The 18,431-nt window shown below is 35.0% G+C and overlaps 3 protein-coding genes across 3 annotated transcripts; 2 read left to right on the forward strand and 1 right to left on the reverse strand.

The window, feature by feature from the left end:
• Nucleotides 1-2,490: 2,490 nt before the first annotated feature.
• Nucleotides 2,491-3,852, forward strand: LOC106296968 (serine acetyltransferase 1, chloroplastic-like). Its single transcript, XM_013733232.1, has one exon. The coding sequence runs from the start codon at nucleotides 2,700-2,702 to the stop codon at nucleotides 3,651-3,653; it is 954 nt and encodes a 317-aa protein (XP_013588686.1). The 5' UTR covers nucleotides 2,491-2,699; the 3' UTR covers nucleotides 3,654-3,852.
• A 384-nt stretch (nucleotides 3,853-4,236) lies between these two features.
• On the reverse strand, nucleotides 4,237-6,685 carry LOC106296385 (phosphatidylcholine transfer protein). The gene is made up of 7 exons (XM_013732511.1): nucleotides 6,384-6,685; nucleotides 6,094-6,307; nucleotides 5,670-5,814; nucleotides 5,304-5,564; nucleotides 5,115-5,196; nucleotides 4,786-4,982; nucleotides 4,237-4,704 (listed from the first exon to the last, which is right to left on the reverse strand). The coding sequence occupies exons 2-7, from the start codon at nucleotides 6,261-6,263 to the stop codon at nucleotides 4,423-4,425; spliced, it is 1,137 nt and encodes a 378-aa protein (XP_013587965.1). The 5' UTR covers nucleotides 6,264-6,307; nucleotides 6,384-6,685; the 3' UTR covers nucleotides 4,237-4,422.
• A 6,415-nt stretch (nucleotides 6,686-13,100) lies between these two features.
• LOC106298965 (protein PHR1-LIKE 1-like) lies at nucleotides 13,101-14,933 on the forward strand. Its single transcript, XM_013735093.1, has 7 exons — nucleotides 13,101-13,666; nucleotides 13,762-13,945; nucleotides 14,030-14,106; nucleotides 14,204-14,243; nucleotides 14,338-14,416; nucleotides 14,517-14,586; nucleotides 14,662-14,933. The coding sequence occupies exons 1-7, from the start codon at nucleotides 13,193-13,195 to the stop codon at nucleotides 14,797-14,799; spliced, it is 1,062 nt and encodes a 353-aa protein (XP_013590547.1). The 5' UTR covers nucleotides 13,101-13,192; the 3' UTR covers nucleotides 14,800-14,933.
• Nucleotides 14,934-18,431: the final 3,498 nt, after the last annotated feature.

Here is an 18,431-nt window from a genome sequence, read left to right on the forward strand (position 1 = left end):
TCAAGCGTCAGCCTGCTCAGGTAATCCCATTCCGTTATTACAATCAAACACTTTTCTCAATGTAGTTGCTGACAACGCTTAGGATGTGATTTCAGGTTGCCTACTTTGACTGCATTGCCACAATTGATGATGTCAAGCTTGGCACTGAGTGGTATTACATTGCTTGCATGGATTGCCAGACCAAGTTAAACCGTGGGCCGACAACATTGCTTTGTCCAAAATGCGGGAATGAAAATGCTACTGCAGTAGCCAAGTAAGTTTCTCCTCTCAAATATGTTTTCAAGCGACAATGTATATACTAATCATTTGGTTTTCAACCAGCTATCGGGTGGAGCTGTCTGTCTATGATAATGATGAGCAGTGCACGTTCATCATTCTCGGAGATGCTGGGAAAGATCTCACAGGCAGGAAAGCAACAGAGTTGATCGATGCTTATGTTCATGTAATTGTTGTTCTGATGATAAATGATAATTTCCATAATCTTGACACTTATTTTAATCATAGAGTCTACCAAGTTGATAAATGTATTCTGTTATATTAGGAAAATGGTGGAGATGCGGCTGAGCTTGAAGTTCCACTGCCACAGTGTTTCATTGATACAATAGGCCAGACAAAGAAATTCAGGATCAAGGTGGCTCACTACAACTTCACTTCTACCCGACTGTCCTTGACCGCTACCAAGATAGTCTCACCAGCAGAGTTACCACCAAAGAATCCCCCACTCAAGACGCCACCAGGAACTGAAGTGGAGAACACAGAGTTGGCTGAGAGTAGTGGTGGTGGTGCTTCAGCTATAGACGACCAGAAGAAAGCAAAGCGTACCAAGCGTAGTGGCTAGATCACATGCAGAATGGTCACTCTATCAGTGGCTGGTACAGACTGCCCAGTCAGGATGATTTTCTAATAACAGTCTATTTATCTCTCTTAAATCAATTTGTTTTTGCTTCTTGCTAAGACAGTTTAGGATTGGAAACACGTTATGGTTTGGTTTTCTTATTTGAGTTATTTGGTTTTTATTCATAGCTTTGTTATGAAGTTTAAGAATGGTCAGCATTATCATATTAAAGTTGTTTGGTTTTCATTCCTAACTTATTAAAGTTGTTTGATCAGCATGCATTTTACATACGTATACGTACTTAAGAACCTAATGCATGCATGGATTGGTTTATGTCCATGCTGATATTAATTTAATTAAAGAAACTGTAATATTAGCTGCATACTGATTTGTATACATTGTTGGAGGTTTTTTGAATTTATAAATTCATTTTTGAATTAAAACATTATTAGTATTGATATATTAATTTAATACTTTAATCCAAAACTATAATAATAACAAATATACACATTATTAGTATTGATATATTTCATCATTATAATTGTTTGCAAATGTAGATTTTCCTATTATGTAGAAGATGCTTTTTAAAAAAAAACTGATCACCGCTTCCAACATTTTCGCATTATAAAATAAACAAAACTTAGTTTTTCCTTTCAAAAACTCCAAAACTCCAAATTTTAATTGAGCTGACTTTTATTAAACATGTAATCCGCGCGAAGCGCGGACACCGATTCTAGTCTATTATAAAGGTATCTGTTAACATAACAACAGTCTTATCTCACTTGAAACTTGTCACTGTAAAACCAAAATAGATTTTATCACAGGTCAATAGTGTGATATTTATTAAAACTAATAAAATGTCTTCAAACAATATACCAATAATTAGAAGATTCCAAGTTAAGAAAAGTTAATCAGAGGGATAGTACTAATTAAAAGGAGTAAGAAGTATATGATTAGATTCAGGTAACATTGGATTTATGGAGTCTTGAAAAGTCAAAGGACGATGGCTTCACGTAAGTTTAGACAAACATGGACATACGTCACTACAAACGTCACCTTTCTTTTTCCTTTGGAACCTCCTTTCCCTTTAGACCATGATTATCGCTGCACGGTTTCGTAGGTCGATTTTTAATTTTTAAATTCTTTTTTTTGCTGATTAAAAAAAAAAAAAAAAAAAAATCGAACCAATCGTGGGCTGCCACATGTCAATGGGGTCCGCGAACAGTCGATCTTTATTTAGCTTCTTCTGTCACCGTTTTTAACCCAAAAGGTGAGACTCCCAACTTAAAAACCCCACTTATATCATGTGATAATCATGCCCTTAGCTTTACAAACAGAGTACAATTTCTTAATTTTTGTTTTCTCATTAATTGGCAAATTATAATCATAATATAAGTATTCTCTGTGTTGGGACAATAGAGAGCACACTGAAAATCCTAGTTACAATTTTCTCAAAACATACTAGCGCTATACTATTTTTTTCCTTTGAACTATTCATTCAAGTAGATTAGATATATAAAATACTATATAAATAACAATTTAGGAGGTTAAAAGAAAAAGCAGGTGCTACAAAAAATTATGTAATGACTGATGAGCCTTGAATGTGTAGATAAGCAGAAGAATAATATTACTAGGAATGAAGCAAGAGAAGTTACAAAACTGAAAGCGTCTTTGCTTGTCATATCAAGTTAACAACCTCTTACAATTTAACACAAAAACATTAAGAATACAAAACACACAGCAAAACAATATTTTATTACTCAGAAGTCGTGGCCATCTCTCCTATATAAAGCTTAGTTCATCTTCTTCTCCACACAACCAACCATTCACCACTTCCCTCTTCTTCCAAAGCCCAAATATTTTAATGGCACCCTGCATCTACACGTCCAATACCCATCTATCTCAAGACGACAATTCTCGGTCCCGTTACATGAATCTATTCCCTGATCGGATTCAACGAACACACATCACGAAAACCTACAACTCAAACTCTCTGGACGGTGAAGATGATGATGTCTGGGTTAAGATGCTAGAAGAAGCTAAATCCGACGTTGAGCAAGAACCCATTTTGTCAAACTACTACTACTCTTCCATTACGTCGCATCGCTCGTTAGACACCGCTTTGGCGAACATTCTCTCCGTAAAGCTCAGCACTTTAACCTTACAAAGCAACACCCTCTTCGAACTCTTCATCGGCGTCTTACAAGAAAGCCCAGAGATCATGGAATCTGTGAAGCGGGACCTGTTAGCAGCAAAGGAAAGAGACCCAGCTTGCTTAAGCTACGTCCATTGCTTCCTAAGCTTCAAAGGCTTCCTCGCTTGTCAATCTCATCGCATCGCTCACAAGCTCTGGTCTCAAGACAGAAAGATCCTCGCTTCACTCATCCAAAACAGAGTTTCCGAAGCTTTCGCCGTCGATATTCACCCGGGAGCGAAGATCGGAGATGGGATTTTGCTAGACCACGCGACGGGGGTGGTGATCGGAGAGACGGCGGTGGTTGGACACAACGTTTCGATTCTCCACGGCGTGACGCTGGGAGGAACAGGGAAGCAGTGCGGCGATAGGCATCCGAAGATCGGCGATGGAGTCTTGATCGGAGCCGGGAGTTGTATACTGGGGAATATTACGATCGGAGAGGGAGCTAAGGTTGGATCGGGGTCGGTGGTGCTTAAGGACGTGCCGCCGCGTACGACGGCGGTTGGAAACCCGGCGAGATTGATTGGGGGGAAGGAGAATCCGAAAACGGTAGATAAGATTCCAGGTTTGACCATGGACCAGACATCGTATTTGACCCAATGGTCTGATTATGTTATCTAAACACAACAACAAGTGTAATAATTGTCCCTTGCGCTGCGTTTTCCTCTAAAAGCTAAGATTAATCTCATTTGAGTAGTCTTAAGTTAACTCTTTAACCAATTTGCTGAAAATGAAAGTATGAAGACTGAATAATGAATCAGTGATCATGCGGAAGTGGCAGAGGAAGAGCAGCTATCCAAAATTGGTGACCTTCATCAAAACGGGAAAAAAATAAATACATTAATAAAACAAAAAAAAATTACTAATTGGATAAATAAAAAAATAAAAAAATTTGTTCATTTTGTTCTTCATCAAAAATGGAGATTTTTTTTTTTTTTATAAATTCATTTTTTCATAGAATTAAAAAAAAAATATAGTTTAAGATCCGCCTATCAATATTTTAACCAAAAATTCATTTTAATTGGTATAAAATTCGAGGAACCAACAATTCACCATAATTTTTTGCTATAATTTGGTCACTGATTACTTTACTTACACTGAGAGCTGAGTCCATTATTCAGTATCAAAGACGCTTTGCATTTTTTATCAGGTAGATAAAGACATTTTAGATAGTTACAAGACGTATAAGTTAATTAGGTTGGTCTGAGCCAATATTCTTAATGTTTAATGTATAAACTTTTACATCCATATGAACACAAAATACATATCTTGAAGCTAAAAATACAACAATTTGTAAGACCAAAACCTATCAGAATTCATGTGGTTTTGAGTCATAAATAAACCAAAAAAGCTTTAATGTAAACCCCTAATGACAAGGGGGATTCTTACTTTAAATACTGGTGTTATGGGTGGTCTGCTTCAGAGGAGTTGCACGTTTGTTCAGTTTGGTCAAGAGGTAAGCCAATGCTGCTTTAGCACCTAAGGCTGAGTGACCACGTGACAAACATATAGCAGCACCACCCACAAAAACCAGACCTTTTGCTATGAGTTTCTTCGATGGCTTTCTCGATAGCTTCTTCTGTTTTGCTACTTGAGTCAATATTTCTTCACCGCGATTAGTTCCCATGGAGACTGTGACATCCACTGTCTGGCTTTCTAACTCTGATGGAACCTGTACGAACAAAACGAGGATGTCAAAAAGAAGGAAACCCGTTGCTTCATGCACATTCAGTTTCAGGACGCAACATGTCACCTTTGCGATTAAGGTGAGAGCAGATAAAACGGAGCCTTGAGGTGTATGACTGATGGCAACGTAATTACGAAACGCATTGTCCATCTTACAAACGTAACTCCATATGCCTTTAGAGAAAGCGAGCTTGGCCATCTCAACATTCAACCCCGCATTTTCCTGGTGGAACATTTTGATCTCACAAGCATTTCTTCCAGGAACTGCAGAAGAGTTTAAAGGGTTTAGCATTCCCCGATTCACAATAAATCAATACATCTCGGATTACATAGATAGACGATCTATTGGAACAACACTTGATAAGTCGAATTATGGATAAACCCTAAACCACTCACCTCTCCTGATCCGCCAACCAGATCTAAAGTGACTGACACGAACATACTTCCTCTGTCGCGGTACCATATCGTGATCACATTCCTAGTAAATAACACACACAAAAAAAAGAAGAAGTTAAATGCCACGCTCCATGACAGAGAGAAGGAAGTTTTATAAGTTCAATTTTACGAAATAAAAAAAAAGAAAACCTTAGTGAAACAGTAGAAGTTGTCATTTCCGTGCCACAGCTTCCAAGCAAGGACGTACTCCCTTGATGTCAACAAAGGAAATTTTTTGAGAGTGCGACCAATCTCAATTCCGGTATGACTGTCAACCTGAAGTTGGTGATGATCAACGACAGTCTTATCCCATTGCTTCCTGTAATCATTGTCCATGTAAAAGTCCTTCAACACCTCAGCGGAGCAGTCCTCAAATACAGTCACACTTAAGTACTTCATCGGACCACCATCCTAACAAGAACAACAAAAAGAAGCAATGGGGTAAGGGTTATACTTGGCAAATCAGAAAATCCAAGTAAAAAAAAAAAACGAGTTAAGCTTTGTATTAATTATTACAGTTGGCTTGCAGCGTTTAGCAGAGTATGAAATTCGATTGTTGGTTTTGTGAATAACATGTTCCCACATCTCAGCAGCCTCATTGCGTTCCTCCAAGTTTTGGATCAACCATTTCAAATCATCATCAGAAACAACTCTAGGTGTCCTGCAAAGCATATAGAATGAATGAGTGTGAATGAAATCATACTAAAAAAAAAAAAGAAGAAGCAAAAGCATTCTTCTATTAAATCAAGACGATGACATTTACTAATAATAATAGCTCAACGAAATTAAAACCAATCGACATTATTAGAAAGCAGCGTAGCTTCTTCACTAAACCCAAAACGCTTACCAAATTAGAATAGAAAACTAATTTCGGAAGTAAGAACCTAACACAGAGAAAGAGTAAAAAAAACAAAATTAAAAAACTTTGATCAATACATACCTTGATTGGATTTGGGCATGGGAAACAGAGTCGGCAATGGAGGGAGAAGGAGAAGAAAAGAATCGAAATTTGAAGATACGAAAGAGAAAGATTAAGAGAATCGAAACAGCGGTGGCCACCCAAGCTCCGTCTGTAACAGAAACATCCCGCCGGAAAAATACGCTATTCATCGTCGAATCCGCCGAGACCTCTCAAGGCTTTTTTTTTTTTTTTTTTTTTTGTCAACACTTGAGGAACAAGGCTATTCATCTTTATTTAAGTGGGGAGTCTTTTTTTTTTTTTTTTTTTTTGCGCTTTGCGAAATCGACTGAACCGTACGGATTTCAATTTAGGTCATTCGTTAACTGTTGGGGTGGCGTGCGTGTACAATTCCGGCCAACTTATTACTCAAGTCATCATGTCTTGTTCCACTTGCGGCTCAACCAAGCCAACCGCTTCCTTACTCGCTCTTCCTTTTCTCCTTATGTTCCCCCTCTCGCCCCTAAGTTTTTACTTCTTCCTCTATTTGGCCCTTTCTTTTCTTTTCTAATATTTTCCCCCTTTCTCTGACCCTTACAATCTAAGGGCCTCTCAATTTTATTTTGTAAACCAATATGCTTAGTGCTATTTATAGCCTCCCCCCCCCCCCCCCNNNCCCCAACCCAAAAAAAATCACTACTATTATATTGACAGGTCAGACTCTTATCTGATTTAAACCCACAAACTTAGGTAAGCCATATGTATGATATTCATTTATGAGAATTAGGCATCACCAACAAAAATGGATGGTTTTTCATTTTAATTCAATTCTCTTCAAAAAAATATGTGGAAGAAATAACGTGTCAAAGAATCTTGTCTAATGGATAAGGGCCGTAAGGTAACAGCTGATTCTATATGGATTCCTTCACAATCACAATCATTATACTCCTAAATCTAGAATCAGAAGAAACCGTAATCAATAAATGAAATATGAGTGGACAAAAGCTCTTCCATTGGTTGGTGGGAATCTTGTATATATTTTGTGTTAAATGAAACTTCAAAATAAGACAAGCTTATAAGAAACAGCATGTGAGCGAGTAGTGTCTTTCATTCTTCTTTTATCTACCCAACCCAAGAGAAATATAAGACTCTAATTCGGGCCTTATTCTTTGGGCTTAATTATAAATTTTGAACAGGCCCGTTGTAATTCAAAACAAATATATGATATGAATTATTATGACTGAGAGCTGGTCAAGCTTCCATGGAAACAAAAGATTCAAGTATTATTGGCCAAAAAGGCGGAACTAATTTGACGTAAAATTATATTAATTTGTTCTAAAGTTAGAGATGATAATATGTCAGGGATTGAGACATTACACCACTTGGTTCCTTTGATATGATTTTAACCTTTACGAAAGGAATTGGTCAATATTATTCAATAATACTCTGATGCAAGTCTCATTTAAATAATAATACATTAGCATTTGCTGTTGTCATTCTTTACCCTTTGTCTGTAAAATTCATTTACAACACAGTTGAGGACAAGATTCATTACCAAAAAAGGTTCCTTTAGAATCACAAGTTCGATCTAGTAAAATATGCAACTTCTCCAGAGACCAGTGAAACAAAGAACTCAAATCTTCGAGGACAAAAAAAAAAAACCCTCAAAAGAGCCGCTAGCTCTAGTGTTAACAACTGACTGGGCGCATAAGAGAATCTAGATTCTGATTGCGCGGAGTATTTATATTTTTAGTTTATATTTTTAAGTAACTTTTTTTTTATGATCTGATGATATTTTATAAATTTTAGTTCATGTCCAAATTATTTGTTTTATTTTCGATTTGGCACCGGTTCGGTTGTGGATTTTGATTTTTAGTTCAAGAAATATAATCATTGTTCAGTTATTTATAAATTTAGGTGGTTTAGGTTTTGTTATTTTGGTTTTGTATCATTTTGAACTTTTTTGTACACAATTTTCGTGGCAAATGATTTTTTATCAGACAAATTTATATGTGATATGTATAAGTTAATACTATACATGTTTTTGAAAATATTCTTACATATTTGTTTAATAGTTTAAAATGTTTTATCATAGAAAAAATATTTTCATATATATAATTTAATAATATTTTTAATACATAAATATTAGTTTTTATAAACTTTTGAAGATAAACTCACGTTTTATACTTGTAAATTTTGTTGATCCGTATTCAAAAGAGCTTAAAGAAAAAAAAACAGGAAATGCTAGAATATCAAAAGAATATTGCAACCTCGTATAAATTTATATTTTGAAGCCTTTGGAAAATTTTACGAACAAATAGCAATCAAGAAGTGTGAATTGTTGTAAGACCTCCCCACTGATGAACAGCGGGGTCCTGTAAGGCTGTAACTCACCTATACATCTGTTATTAACAAATGATTTACAACTACTTTAACCTTTTGAGGCTACTAATATGTTGCATGCATGACTTCATGTGGATCCTTTTTGTTGGAAAAACTTCCCATATGAAACAATCTGAGAGAAAATTTTAAGCAGTAGGTCGTTGTATCTGGAACTGCATATGTTCTTGCGAGCTTGCTCAAATAGAGTCTGCTTGTCAATCCTTGAGGAGCTCATGTCTAACTTTGGGCAACAACCCACTACAAAGCGGTATATAAGAGTTCAAACAAATTGGATTTCAATTTTTTTAAGTTTTCCATACTGATATAGACTCCTTACTATCCTAAAATTTTAAATACTAATAGCCATCATGAACCTTTCTTGAACAGTACCTTCACTCAATTTTTTCACCAAATCTTCTAGAGAGCCAAATTTTTTTCACTCATTTTTTACATGAACTTGCTGTAATATGTTACAAGACACACCATTAAGCACATGACAATAATTGGAAAGATATATAAAGACACTACAAACTCACGTTGACAGCAGCAAGGTTCTTCCAAAAATAAGCGGTGCAAATGACTGTACATTAGTAATAAAGTCAATGACTTTCATTCTCTAGCACACAAAAAACACTCATTCTCTATTGCTTCTCGGGGAAACGTCAAGAACAAATAAAAAACTCAAAACTTTAGCTCGATTTTTTCTTCGGTTTCCTTAAACTACAATCATATATATTTGTTCTGAGCTCAAGACTGAACAGCCTTAAGCACCTCCTAAACCATCTTTCATCACTAATCAAACTCCGAATCCACTCTAAAGGAGATTCCTTATGGTAATCTCACCACAACTGATTATCAAAACCATATTTCTCTACTAACTCGACTACCTTAACAACTAAACTTCTTTAGGTCAACTTGATTGATCAAAAGACTAACTTTTCTATTTACCTATTCTGAGATCCAACCAAACACAAACCAACGAACCGAACACAACAGAGCCAAGATAAAAAAATCAAAACACCTCCACCGTTTGACTTAATTGCATTCTGCAACTTGACGACAGTGGAAGCATCTCCTTGTTCACAGCCTGATCCAGCTACTCAAAGGGAATTGTTGTAATTAGTGGGTGATGCTTCTAGTTATGAATCTGTATAATCTCGACGCTATCGATGACTACAACCTGTTGCAATCATAGTTAAGATCAGGAAGAGTAAGGTCTGGATTCTTAGGAAACCCAAAAACTCAGAAGACGTCTCCAAGCTGTCTAGGGTTTTTCTACTCTTTACAGAACAAATCGCGATTGTTGATAGATGATGATGATATGCCAAACACTGTGGTCGCCTACAATGATTTGTTGTTTTACTGTAGAAGAATTAATTGGAAATTGATCTCAAAAAAATCGTGTATGAATTAGGTTAAATCATAGAATTGTCAATATGAGGTATGTTTACATTAATCCAGTCTAAGAATTAGATGATAATTGTACTTTTAATGAAAGTCATATACATCTAATCTGTTAAAGAGATATGGAGTATGTTTTTTAATATGTAGTCACAACATGTTTAATAGGTCTAAAAAAATGTGCCAAGGTAATTTCAAATAGGACTCTGTTTTAATAGATTAGATAGATTAGATACAATGGCAATGTATGATAAGACCGGGACATTTCCACGTAATGTAATGAATTATGATGACACACAACCCCTGTTCGGGAACGCGCTAGACGCTAGTCGGGCGGTTGGGTTGGGCCTAGCGCCTAAAGAGAAAATCGGAGATTAATCAAAAATTATGCAGGGCATAATTTTTAGATTGTTTACTATGGTATAAAACATGTAAATCTTTAATTGTATATAACATTAATACAATTTTCATGTTTAAGATTGTATAAAACACACAAATAGAATACATAAACTTAATATAGTGTAATTTTTCACAAAATTATGAATATAAATGATATTTATAAAATTTTAGATCAAATAAATAAATAAAAATATTATTAAAAAAAAAAGATTAGGCGCCCGCCTAGGCGGCTAGGCGGTCTAGGCGAAAAAATCGGATATCCGATTTTTTAAACCGATTTGGCATAAATCGAGGTGGAAGAGTGATGCGTAGCGCCCAGACGGCCGATTAGACGGCTAGGCGGCCGATTTTTAGAACAGGGCACACAACTAATATAAATTATTTAAATTATTTGTTTCGATTTATTCTTTATGAGGTGGACCAACTTTGCAGATTTTGTGTGGGTGTGTTTTGTTCGTGGCCCATCTAATGATACTAGGTTTGTCTTTCATTTGCTATTTTAAGAAAAAATTACACTTAGACATATTTTACTCTTACCTCATATCACTCTAGCATATTTTTTCCATGTCAAATACTTTCTCATATAGCAATGTCTAAATTACACTTCAAACTAAAATTCTGATCCTTTTTACTTTTTCCATATCTAATTCCTCATTACCACAATATTTGTCTAAACCCTAGACACCGTAAATCTTTCCACCACCGCAACCCAAAGCATATGTGACTCCAAATTATAATCTTTCTTCAATTTTCAACCACGATTTGTTCATTCTCATCGGCGATTTTTTCATTCTGACCGGCGATTGGTTCAGTATCACCGGCAAATTGTCAGTTCTCACTGTTGCAGCCCAAACTCTATGGTGACTCCAAGTTTCCACCTTTCTTCAATTATTTTTCCCTTTTAATCTTATTTCGAACCCTGTGTTATAGATTTACTTAGATCCATTTAATTCATTTTCAGATGAATAGCGACGGCCGCCATCTTTCTCCTTCGATCCGACGAAGACACAATCCATGTCTTTTGGTTGGGAGAAGTGTGGTTGGGGAAGTGTGGTTGCTGTATGTTTTTCAACCATGTTCTACTCCTCCACCACATCAGCCCGGCCACAACTGTGCCACACCGATTGAAACTGACTCCAACTCTCCAATAAACAGTCAATACAACGCATGGCACTTTCAATCACAGTTTCTTCGACCAAAATTCCTCACCCCTCTCCCAATTCCCGTGACCACTCCTCACCAAACCACGTTTCACTCAGTCAACCCTCTCCCAATTTCCATGAGCACTCCTCACTTAACCACGCCTCACTTGACCAAATCTCTCCCTTTCACGCCCACCTTCCCTCTCTTTATCCAACCAGCCATCAGATTAATTTTTTCATCTTTTAATCTAACGATGCCAAACAAATCACACTGTTCAAGAAACCTACCAATTAATTGCAACCGAGAAAAGGATAACTAGTTGCTATTCATTTCTGACTAGATTGCAAGTGTGTTAGAGAGGAGCATTTAGGGAAGAAGAAATACAAAAGGAAGTCAAAAAGTATACCTCTAACAAAAAATACCTAAACATGTTAAAGCCCAACACAAAGTACCATTTTGTGTAACTTTCTCCTATTTTAATGGTTACTAGTAATTTACCATCCAATCTTTACTTTAATTTTGTTTTAAATCATAAAAAAAAAGAAGAATACTGATGCAGTAGATATCATGGACATTGATCAATACTATTAAAATAGAACCTTTACTAGAATTCTACCTTTGTTTTTCTATGATATTTATAATAGCTTGACATTCTTTATTTTTAGAATATTTTTTATTTAATTAAAATCTACCAAACAATTAAGTTAGAAAATATTCCAAAAGTAACAATAAAATAATTAAATCATGTATAATATTTTTCCTCTACCATTTCATTTTCAAAACGTATCCAATAAATTTATTATCATAAAAGATATTTACATCAACTTCTTATAACAACGTATCTACTACAACTTTTTTATATTATAGTTTCTTTAGAATGTTATTGTTTTGCTGTTTGGAGTTGTCGATATAACACTAAACTAAATACTATCTATAATTTCTTTTAAAAATTAGTGAAAATTTATTAAGTTTAAAATATTTGAAAATGAAAATTTAATACATAAATTTGATATTATAAATATGTCATAAATATCATAATATGTAAATAAATATCTTAACAAACAATTTATTAATGTGCATAAAATCCTATACCTTAAATATCAATAACATTTTTTGAGTATTTGTTAAGGAAAACATATATTCCTCATCACAATATTCAATATAATTTTTATCATTATAAACTATATCAATCTTTAAAACACTAAAATCATTTAAAAATAATGGAGGACATGTCAAATAGACAAATTATACTATTTGATTCTCATATATGTATATCTATATAGAACTTTAGATGAAAATTTTGGAAATTCGTAACACTAACAAATTATATAGGTGAACATCTGTAAACATATTTGTTTTTAATAAAAAATTATAAATTCATGCAAATTTATCAAAATTGTTAATAAAATTAATTCCCTTGCTTTGAAAAAATCTAGTTCAGAATTAAAAACAAAACTAGTGTAGTCTGTCTCGGTTGCAATTATAACTTATCCAAGACGGATTTGTTGGTTTCATACTTTCATCAAAGCATCATTTTTTTTCAACTCCCCAAGTTGCATATGATTGATCTTAAGAAAATACTTTAATAGTACGATTAATTAATTTAAACATCAAATCCCACCACTACTACTTGTCACAACTGTTCTAAATGGAGCGTGTGTTTTGACTGACTGCGAGACAGACATTCAGTTGGTACGTCGTGTACACGCTCCATCAAGTAGAGATGGAGACAGAACTAGTAGCAGTAGTAGTAGTAATAAAGCAGTGAAACTTATATCTCTTCCTAATCTCAGGTGTTACATCTGTATTTGCAAATATGAACAGCCATAGCCTCTGGTCCATTGATGGAGGAAACACTCCTTGTTCCTCCTCCTCTCTATCTCCACTCCATAACTTTCTCAACCTTCATCCAACTGAAACCACCACTACAAGCTTTCAGTTCAAACCATCTCGGCATTTCTCAAATGGATCGTTCTCGAGGTCTTCTGCGTTCTGCAACTTATCCTCATCTTCAAGCTCTGACACTCAGAAACATCTTGGGACCACTCTTCCCTTCCTTTCAAATCCTTCCACCGAAAGATCTCCAGCTGCTGCGAGTTTCAGTGAGGAGGATCTTCTGAGCATTCCATACGAAGAAGAAGTGGACACCTCTTTTCTTTCTCTACATGGAGATGGAGGTTTACAAGATCTTGACAAGTTTTCCTTATCGGAGGAGCAAATGGCATTGCAGTTCCTGTCTGATGAGCTTCAGTTAGCCATCACAGACCGTGCCCAGACCCCAAGGCTTGATGTAACTTTTACAAGGCTTACTAATGTTTACCTCTTGGGACTGTGATAAAAGTGTGTGTTTGTCTCCTTAGCTTTTGGTTTTGATTTTTATTTCAGGAGATCTACCAAGTGACTGGGTCGAGTCCTGGTCAGAAATGTATTCCTTCAGCAATGCCTGTTTTATCACAACAGCCATCTCCAGGAGGAACAGAAGCAGTTAACCAAAAACCAAGAATGAGATGGAGTCCTGAGCTCCATGACTGTTTTCTTGAGGCCGTGAAGAAGCTTGATGGCCCTGAGAGTATGTTAAAGCATCTTTCTTATTTATATATATACATATATATTTTATAATAAGGCGTTGCTTTCTTATATAATAATATGGCAGAGGCAACCCCAAAGGCTGTAATGAAGATGATGAGTGTTGAAGGTTTGACAATCTATCAAGTGAAAAGCCACTTGCAGGTACCAACCAATTCAAACACAGTTGTATCTGACAGTTTTCTTGTACTAATAATACACAAACACAGAATTGGCTGAATTGTCTTTTAATTTGATGCAGAAATATAGAATAGCCAAGCACATGCCAGAGAGAAAGGAAGGTAAAGCTATACCAACTTCTTTACTTGTTACTTACGTGGTCGTGTTAGACACTTTGTTTATTGGTTATTATTCTCTCCATTGTTTGTTTTGCAGAGAAGAAGAGTGGTGGTAATCCAGAAGAGAAGAAACCAGCTTCCAATACCAATGGTGAAGCAAACGGTAGAAAGAAAGGGTGAGACCTTGCTCAATTCTTGGTTTCTTGGATAATATAATATACTTCCCAACTCATTGTCCTTCAAAAAGATATTATGTGTGTTTTCTTGATGGGGCAGAGCCATACAGTTAACGGAGGCTCTCAGAATGCAGATGGAGGTACAGAAACAGTTGCATCAACAGCTCGAGGTATAACACATTTTTCATTCAAGCAAGCTCTCAACCGAATCCAATTAATACTATTGTACATTGGTGAGTGAGCAGGTACAGAGATCGCTTCAACTACGTATAGAAGAGCACGCTAAATACTTGGAGAAGATCTTGGATGAACAGCGCAAATCCACTTCCAAACAAGACGACGAATGTGAAACTTCCCTAAAACGTCCAAGGCTTGAAAACTGAACATCCCACGAGCTAGTAAAATTAAGCCTCTCAGATTTGTATTATTTTGATGTAAATATGTGTTCTCTGGTAGATAGCTCTCAAGTCTCAACTGTTGGTGTTTACTACAAGTAAAGAATATGGTATTAATAGGGCCAAATTCCTATCGTTATTCACAAAAGAATCAAATTAACAAATGAACCAATAGAATCCGAACCTTTCCATAGTCCAGATGCTGTTGAGAATCCAGCAATCATGTTTTGAGTCAGGAAGTGTGGGTGGGAGGGCTTCAGCAGCCCTTTTCGGGCATCATCTCCATTACACCAGCTCTACGCCTTTTTTCTAACTGCTGATGCTGTCTAACTAATAGCCGCTCTGTTAGAGAAAATAGTACCCCCAAGAGTTAGCTATAATATAATAACCAAGTGGTTTAATAAGTGTTAAAACTCTTATCTATCTGCATTTGGGGACAATGCATTGGGAACTTCTACAGGAGCGGGCATGGATTCTGTGATGACTCACCAAAGTTTCATACACCTGAGCCAATCTCCAGGAGCGATCTTACAATCTACAATAATATGTGAGTAACACCTTCATCCAGCGACACCCTTCATATTGGCACAGTGCAAAGCCGCTTAGAGTTATTACGTGTACAAGCAGTTACCATTATCAACAAACCCAACTTTAATTGTTACTCGTTTCTAGCAGCTACACAAACAACACAATCCACATATAGGTAAATGGCCTGATCAGACAATACCTTGTAGGAAAAGCTCAAGGAAACGTTCCTTTTATTTCTACTACTTTGTCAACCGATGCCACAACTCTGACCGCAAGTGATTCGGCGCCAGGGACCTGATATATCAGTAATGAAGGTAGATAGATGGTAATCATAATATGCTTGCTCCAAATTTGTTCAAAAGACCCTAAAACACTCAGACATACTAATAGAGGAAGCAGCATGCGAAAGAGGACGCTGTCAAACTAGACATGCATCGCTAGTGGTAATGAACGCTCTATATTTCCTGAAAAACGAAGTTTTTAGAAATTTATTTTTTATAGTATTTTTTGTTATTTTAGAAAAGGATATGTATTTATAGATTTTGTGTAGACAACTACAGTAAAATTAGTCTTATACAGTATATTTTATATTAAAAAATAATTTAATTTATATGTATATAATATTAAGGCTTATGTTTTTAAACTAATTGCGATTAAAAAATGGTCTCTTTCATACGTTTAATTGATGTTAAAAATTACAACAAGTAAATATTATTCATAGTTTATTCAGTTTACATCACTATGTCAATTCTCTTCATATTTATATAATTCTATATAAATTATATGATGAAAGTTGAGGAAGTCCCATTAAATATATAATCGCAAATGTTGTTGCATTTCGTATTATCATTGATGTTTGAGATAACGTTTTTAGTTATATTATAATACATTTTAAAATAAAATAAAACTGGAGACTAATGATATAAATTGAACCTTTTCATTCCTAACAAAAAAAAAAAATTGAACCTTTTCATTTTTTATATATTTGAAAGTCTTAAAACAGTTAGTTTCATATATATATAGTTGTTATTCTATAAATTTAATATATTGGATGATATTACTATACATGAAACAATCTAAGATAATAGTATTACTATTCATATTAATTAGTTACTATAAATCATATTGTTTTGGTTGTCTGGCTACTAATATTAATTGGCTTGTATTAATTTTTCTTTTAATTCAAAATAATAAAGAATAAAAAATCATCATTCAATCAAATTAAAACAAAAATTTTGAATTTTACCTATGAATCACAAGTAAGCAAAAATATCTAATGTAATTTATCCTTTAATACTCTCTCCTTCCAAAAAGATAGACTTTTAATATTTTCACACATATTAAGAAAACACATCAAACTACCATAATAAATATATCATTTTCTGTAATTTTCAATTTTCAATAACTTTTTACCAATATTAATTCAATAAAGTCAATTAATTTTCTTGAAGTTTACATTTTTTTCATAGAAAACACAAAAAATACATTTTTGTGAAACAATTTTTTTTTCTAAAAAATCTATGTTAATGGAAGGGAGGGAGTATACAGCACGAAGACAGTCTTGGAAGATTTAAATATCAGCCAATACAATATAGTCATTGAGCGTTAAATGACTCCAGAAAAAAAATGAGAATATTGAATGATAATAAAGAGGGAAAATTGGAAATATGCAACAAAAAAACTAGTATATTGTCCCTATGCCATAATATAAACTAGAAGTTGTCCACTTAGCATAATTTTTTATGTAAACCCAATTAAGTCTCTAATCTAAGCCTAAAACGTTTTTTTTTTGTAAAATTAATTGTTAAAAAAAAGTTAAAAGTAAAAAAACAGAAGGTAAATAAACAAAAGGGGATAATCCCAAATCGTGACTTAGAACCCTAATTTCGTCTTCTCCTTTGGCGATAGAGAACAAAAGACGATTTCAAGTCATCGGCGTGTCAGAGCTCGCCGTTGCCGGTGTTCCTTCTGCCCGCTAGGACTCCAATGGTGTTCTTCTTCTTAATCGCAGTCTCAGAAACCACGTCTCACTTCGCATCTCGTTCTCAAGTAACTCGCCGAACACCACTGCAGCTCGAACCTCACCGATAACCGAAGCTCGTGCCTCTCCGATCTGGAGTATACTCTCTCAGCTCTATTTCAAGCAAACCAATCGAGACTTTTCAGGTTTGTTTGTGAATTTTTTTTCATGTCTTTGTATCTTTTACTTGAGTCTTTTTTTAATCATAGTTTGACTGTCATAGGTTTCAAATTTAGTTTCTGTGAATGATTTAGGCTTCTATCTTATCAAAGTTGCATACTTTTTTGATTGTTGGTTTGTGGCAACTGATCTCTTGTACCTGTTGTTGTTTCTCGTGACATTGAGGGAGAATGGATTCGTATTTGATTGGGTATTGACATCTATAAAGCATGTAAAGTATTTGGTTTGCATTTTTGTATGTTTTAGGTGATTTTGTTTGATTTGTTTTCACTAGTATGTATGTCTTTGGACGATTGTTTTATGATGAAAAGTGGCATGAACCGTGACTGTTGTGATTGTTTTTCTTTCCTTGTGCATTGTTCTCAGACACCTCGACCTTTTCATGTTTGTATAAGAATTGGTGACTTCATTTTCATGTCTTTCTTTTTAAAATATGTGTTTCGTTATCATAATTTGCGCTTGATATGTATCGATTTTAGTTGAGATAGTTAGTGTTAATGATTATCAAAGTTTAATTCTTTTGATGTTTTTGAACGCTAAGTAAAGTTTCATACTTTTTCTTGTTTGTCAACGCTTAAGTATTATGAACTTGTATTATGATGACTTTGTTTTATGAGTACTGACTGTGGTGATTGTATTTGTTTCATTGTTCACAGGTATGGCGATGGATCAGTTGCCAAAAACCCTATTCAAAGAGGGAACGGAAACACAAGTTGAGAAGGTCAACAACACTTGTCGAACTTCCATACTTAAGAAGGTGGAGAAGTATGTTGAAGCAGAGTACAAGGAAGTGTTGGCTGATCCACTATTTTCTCAGGTTACGGATATTTATGTGCACAAGTTTCAGTATTCAGGGAGAGTGATCCACAGCTTCGTTTGTAAGCAGCTTCTG

This window comes from Brassica oleracea, chromosome C6 (assembly GCF_000695525.1).
Source record: "Brassica oleracea var. oleracea cultivar TO1000 chromosome C6, BOL, whole genome shotgun sequence".
NCBI classification, from domain to species: Eukaryota; Viridiplantae; Streptophyta; class Magnoliopsida; order Brassicales; family Brassicaceae; genus Brassica; species Brassica oleracea.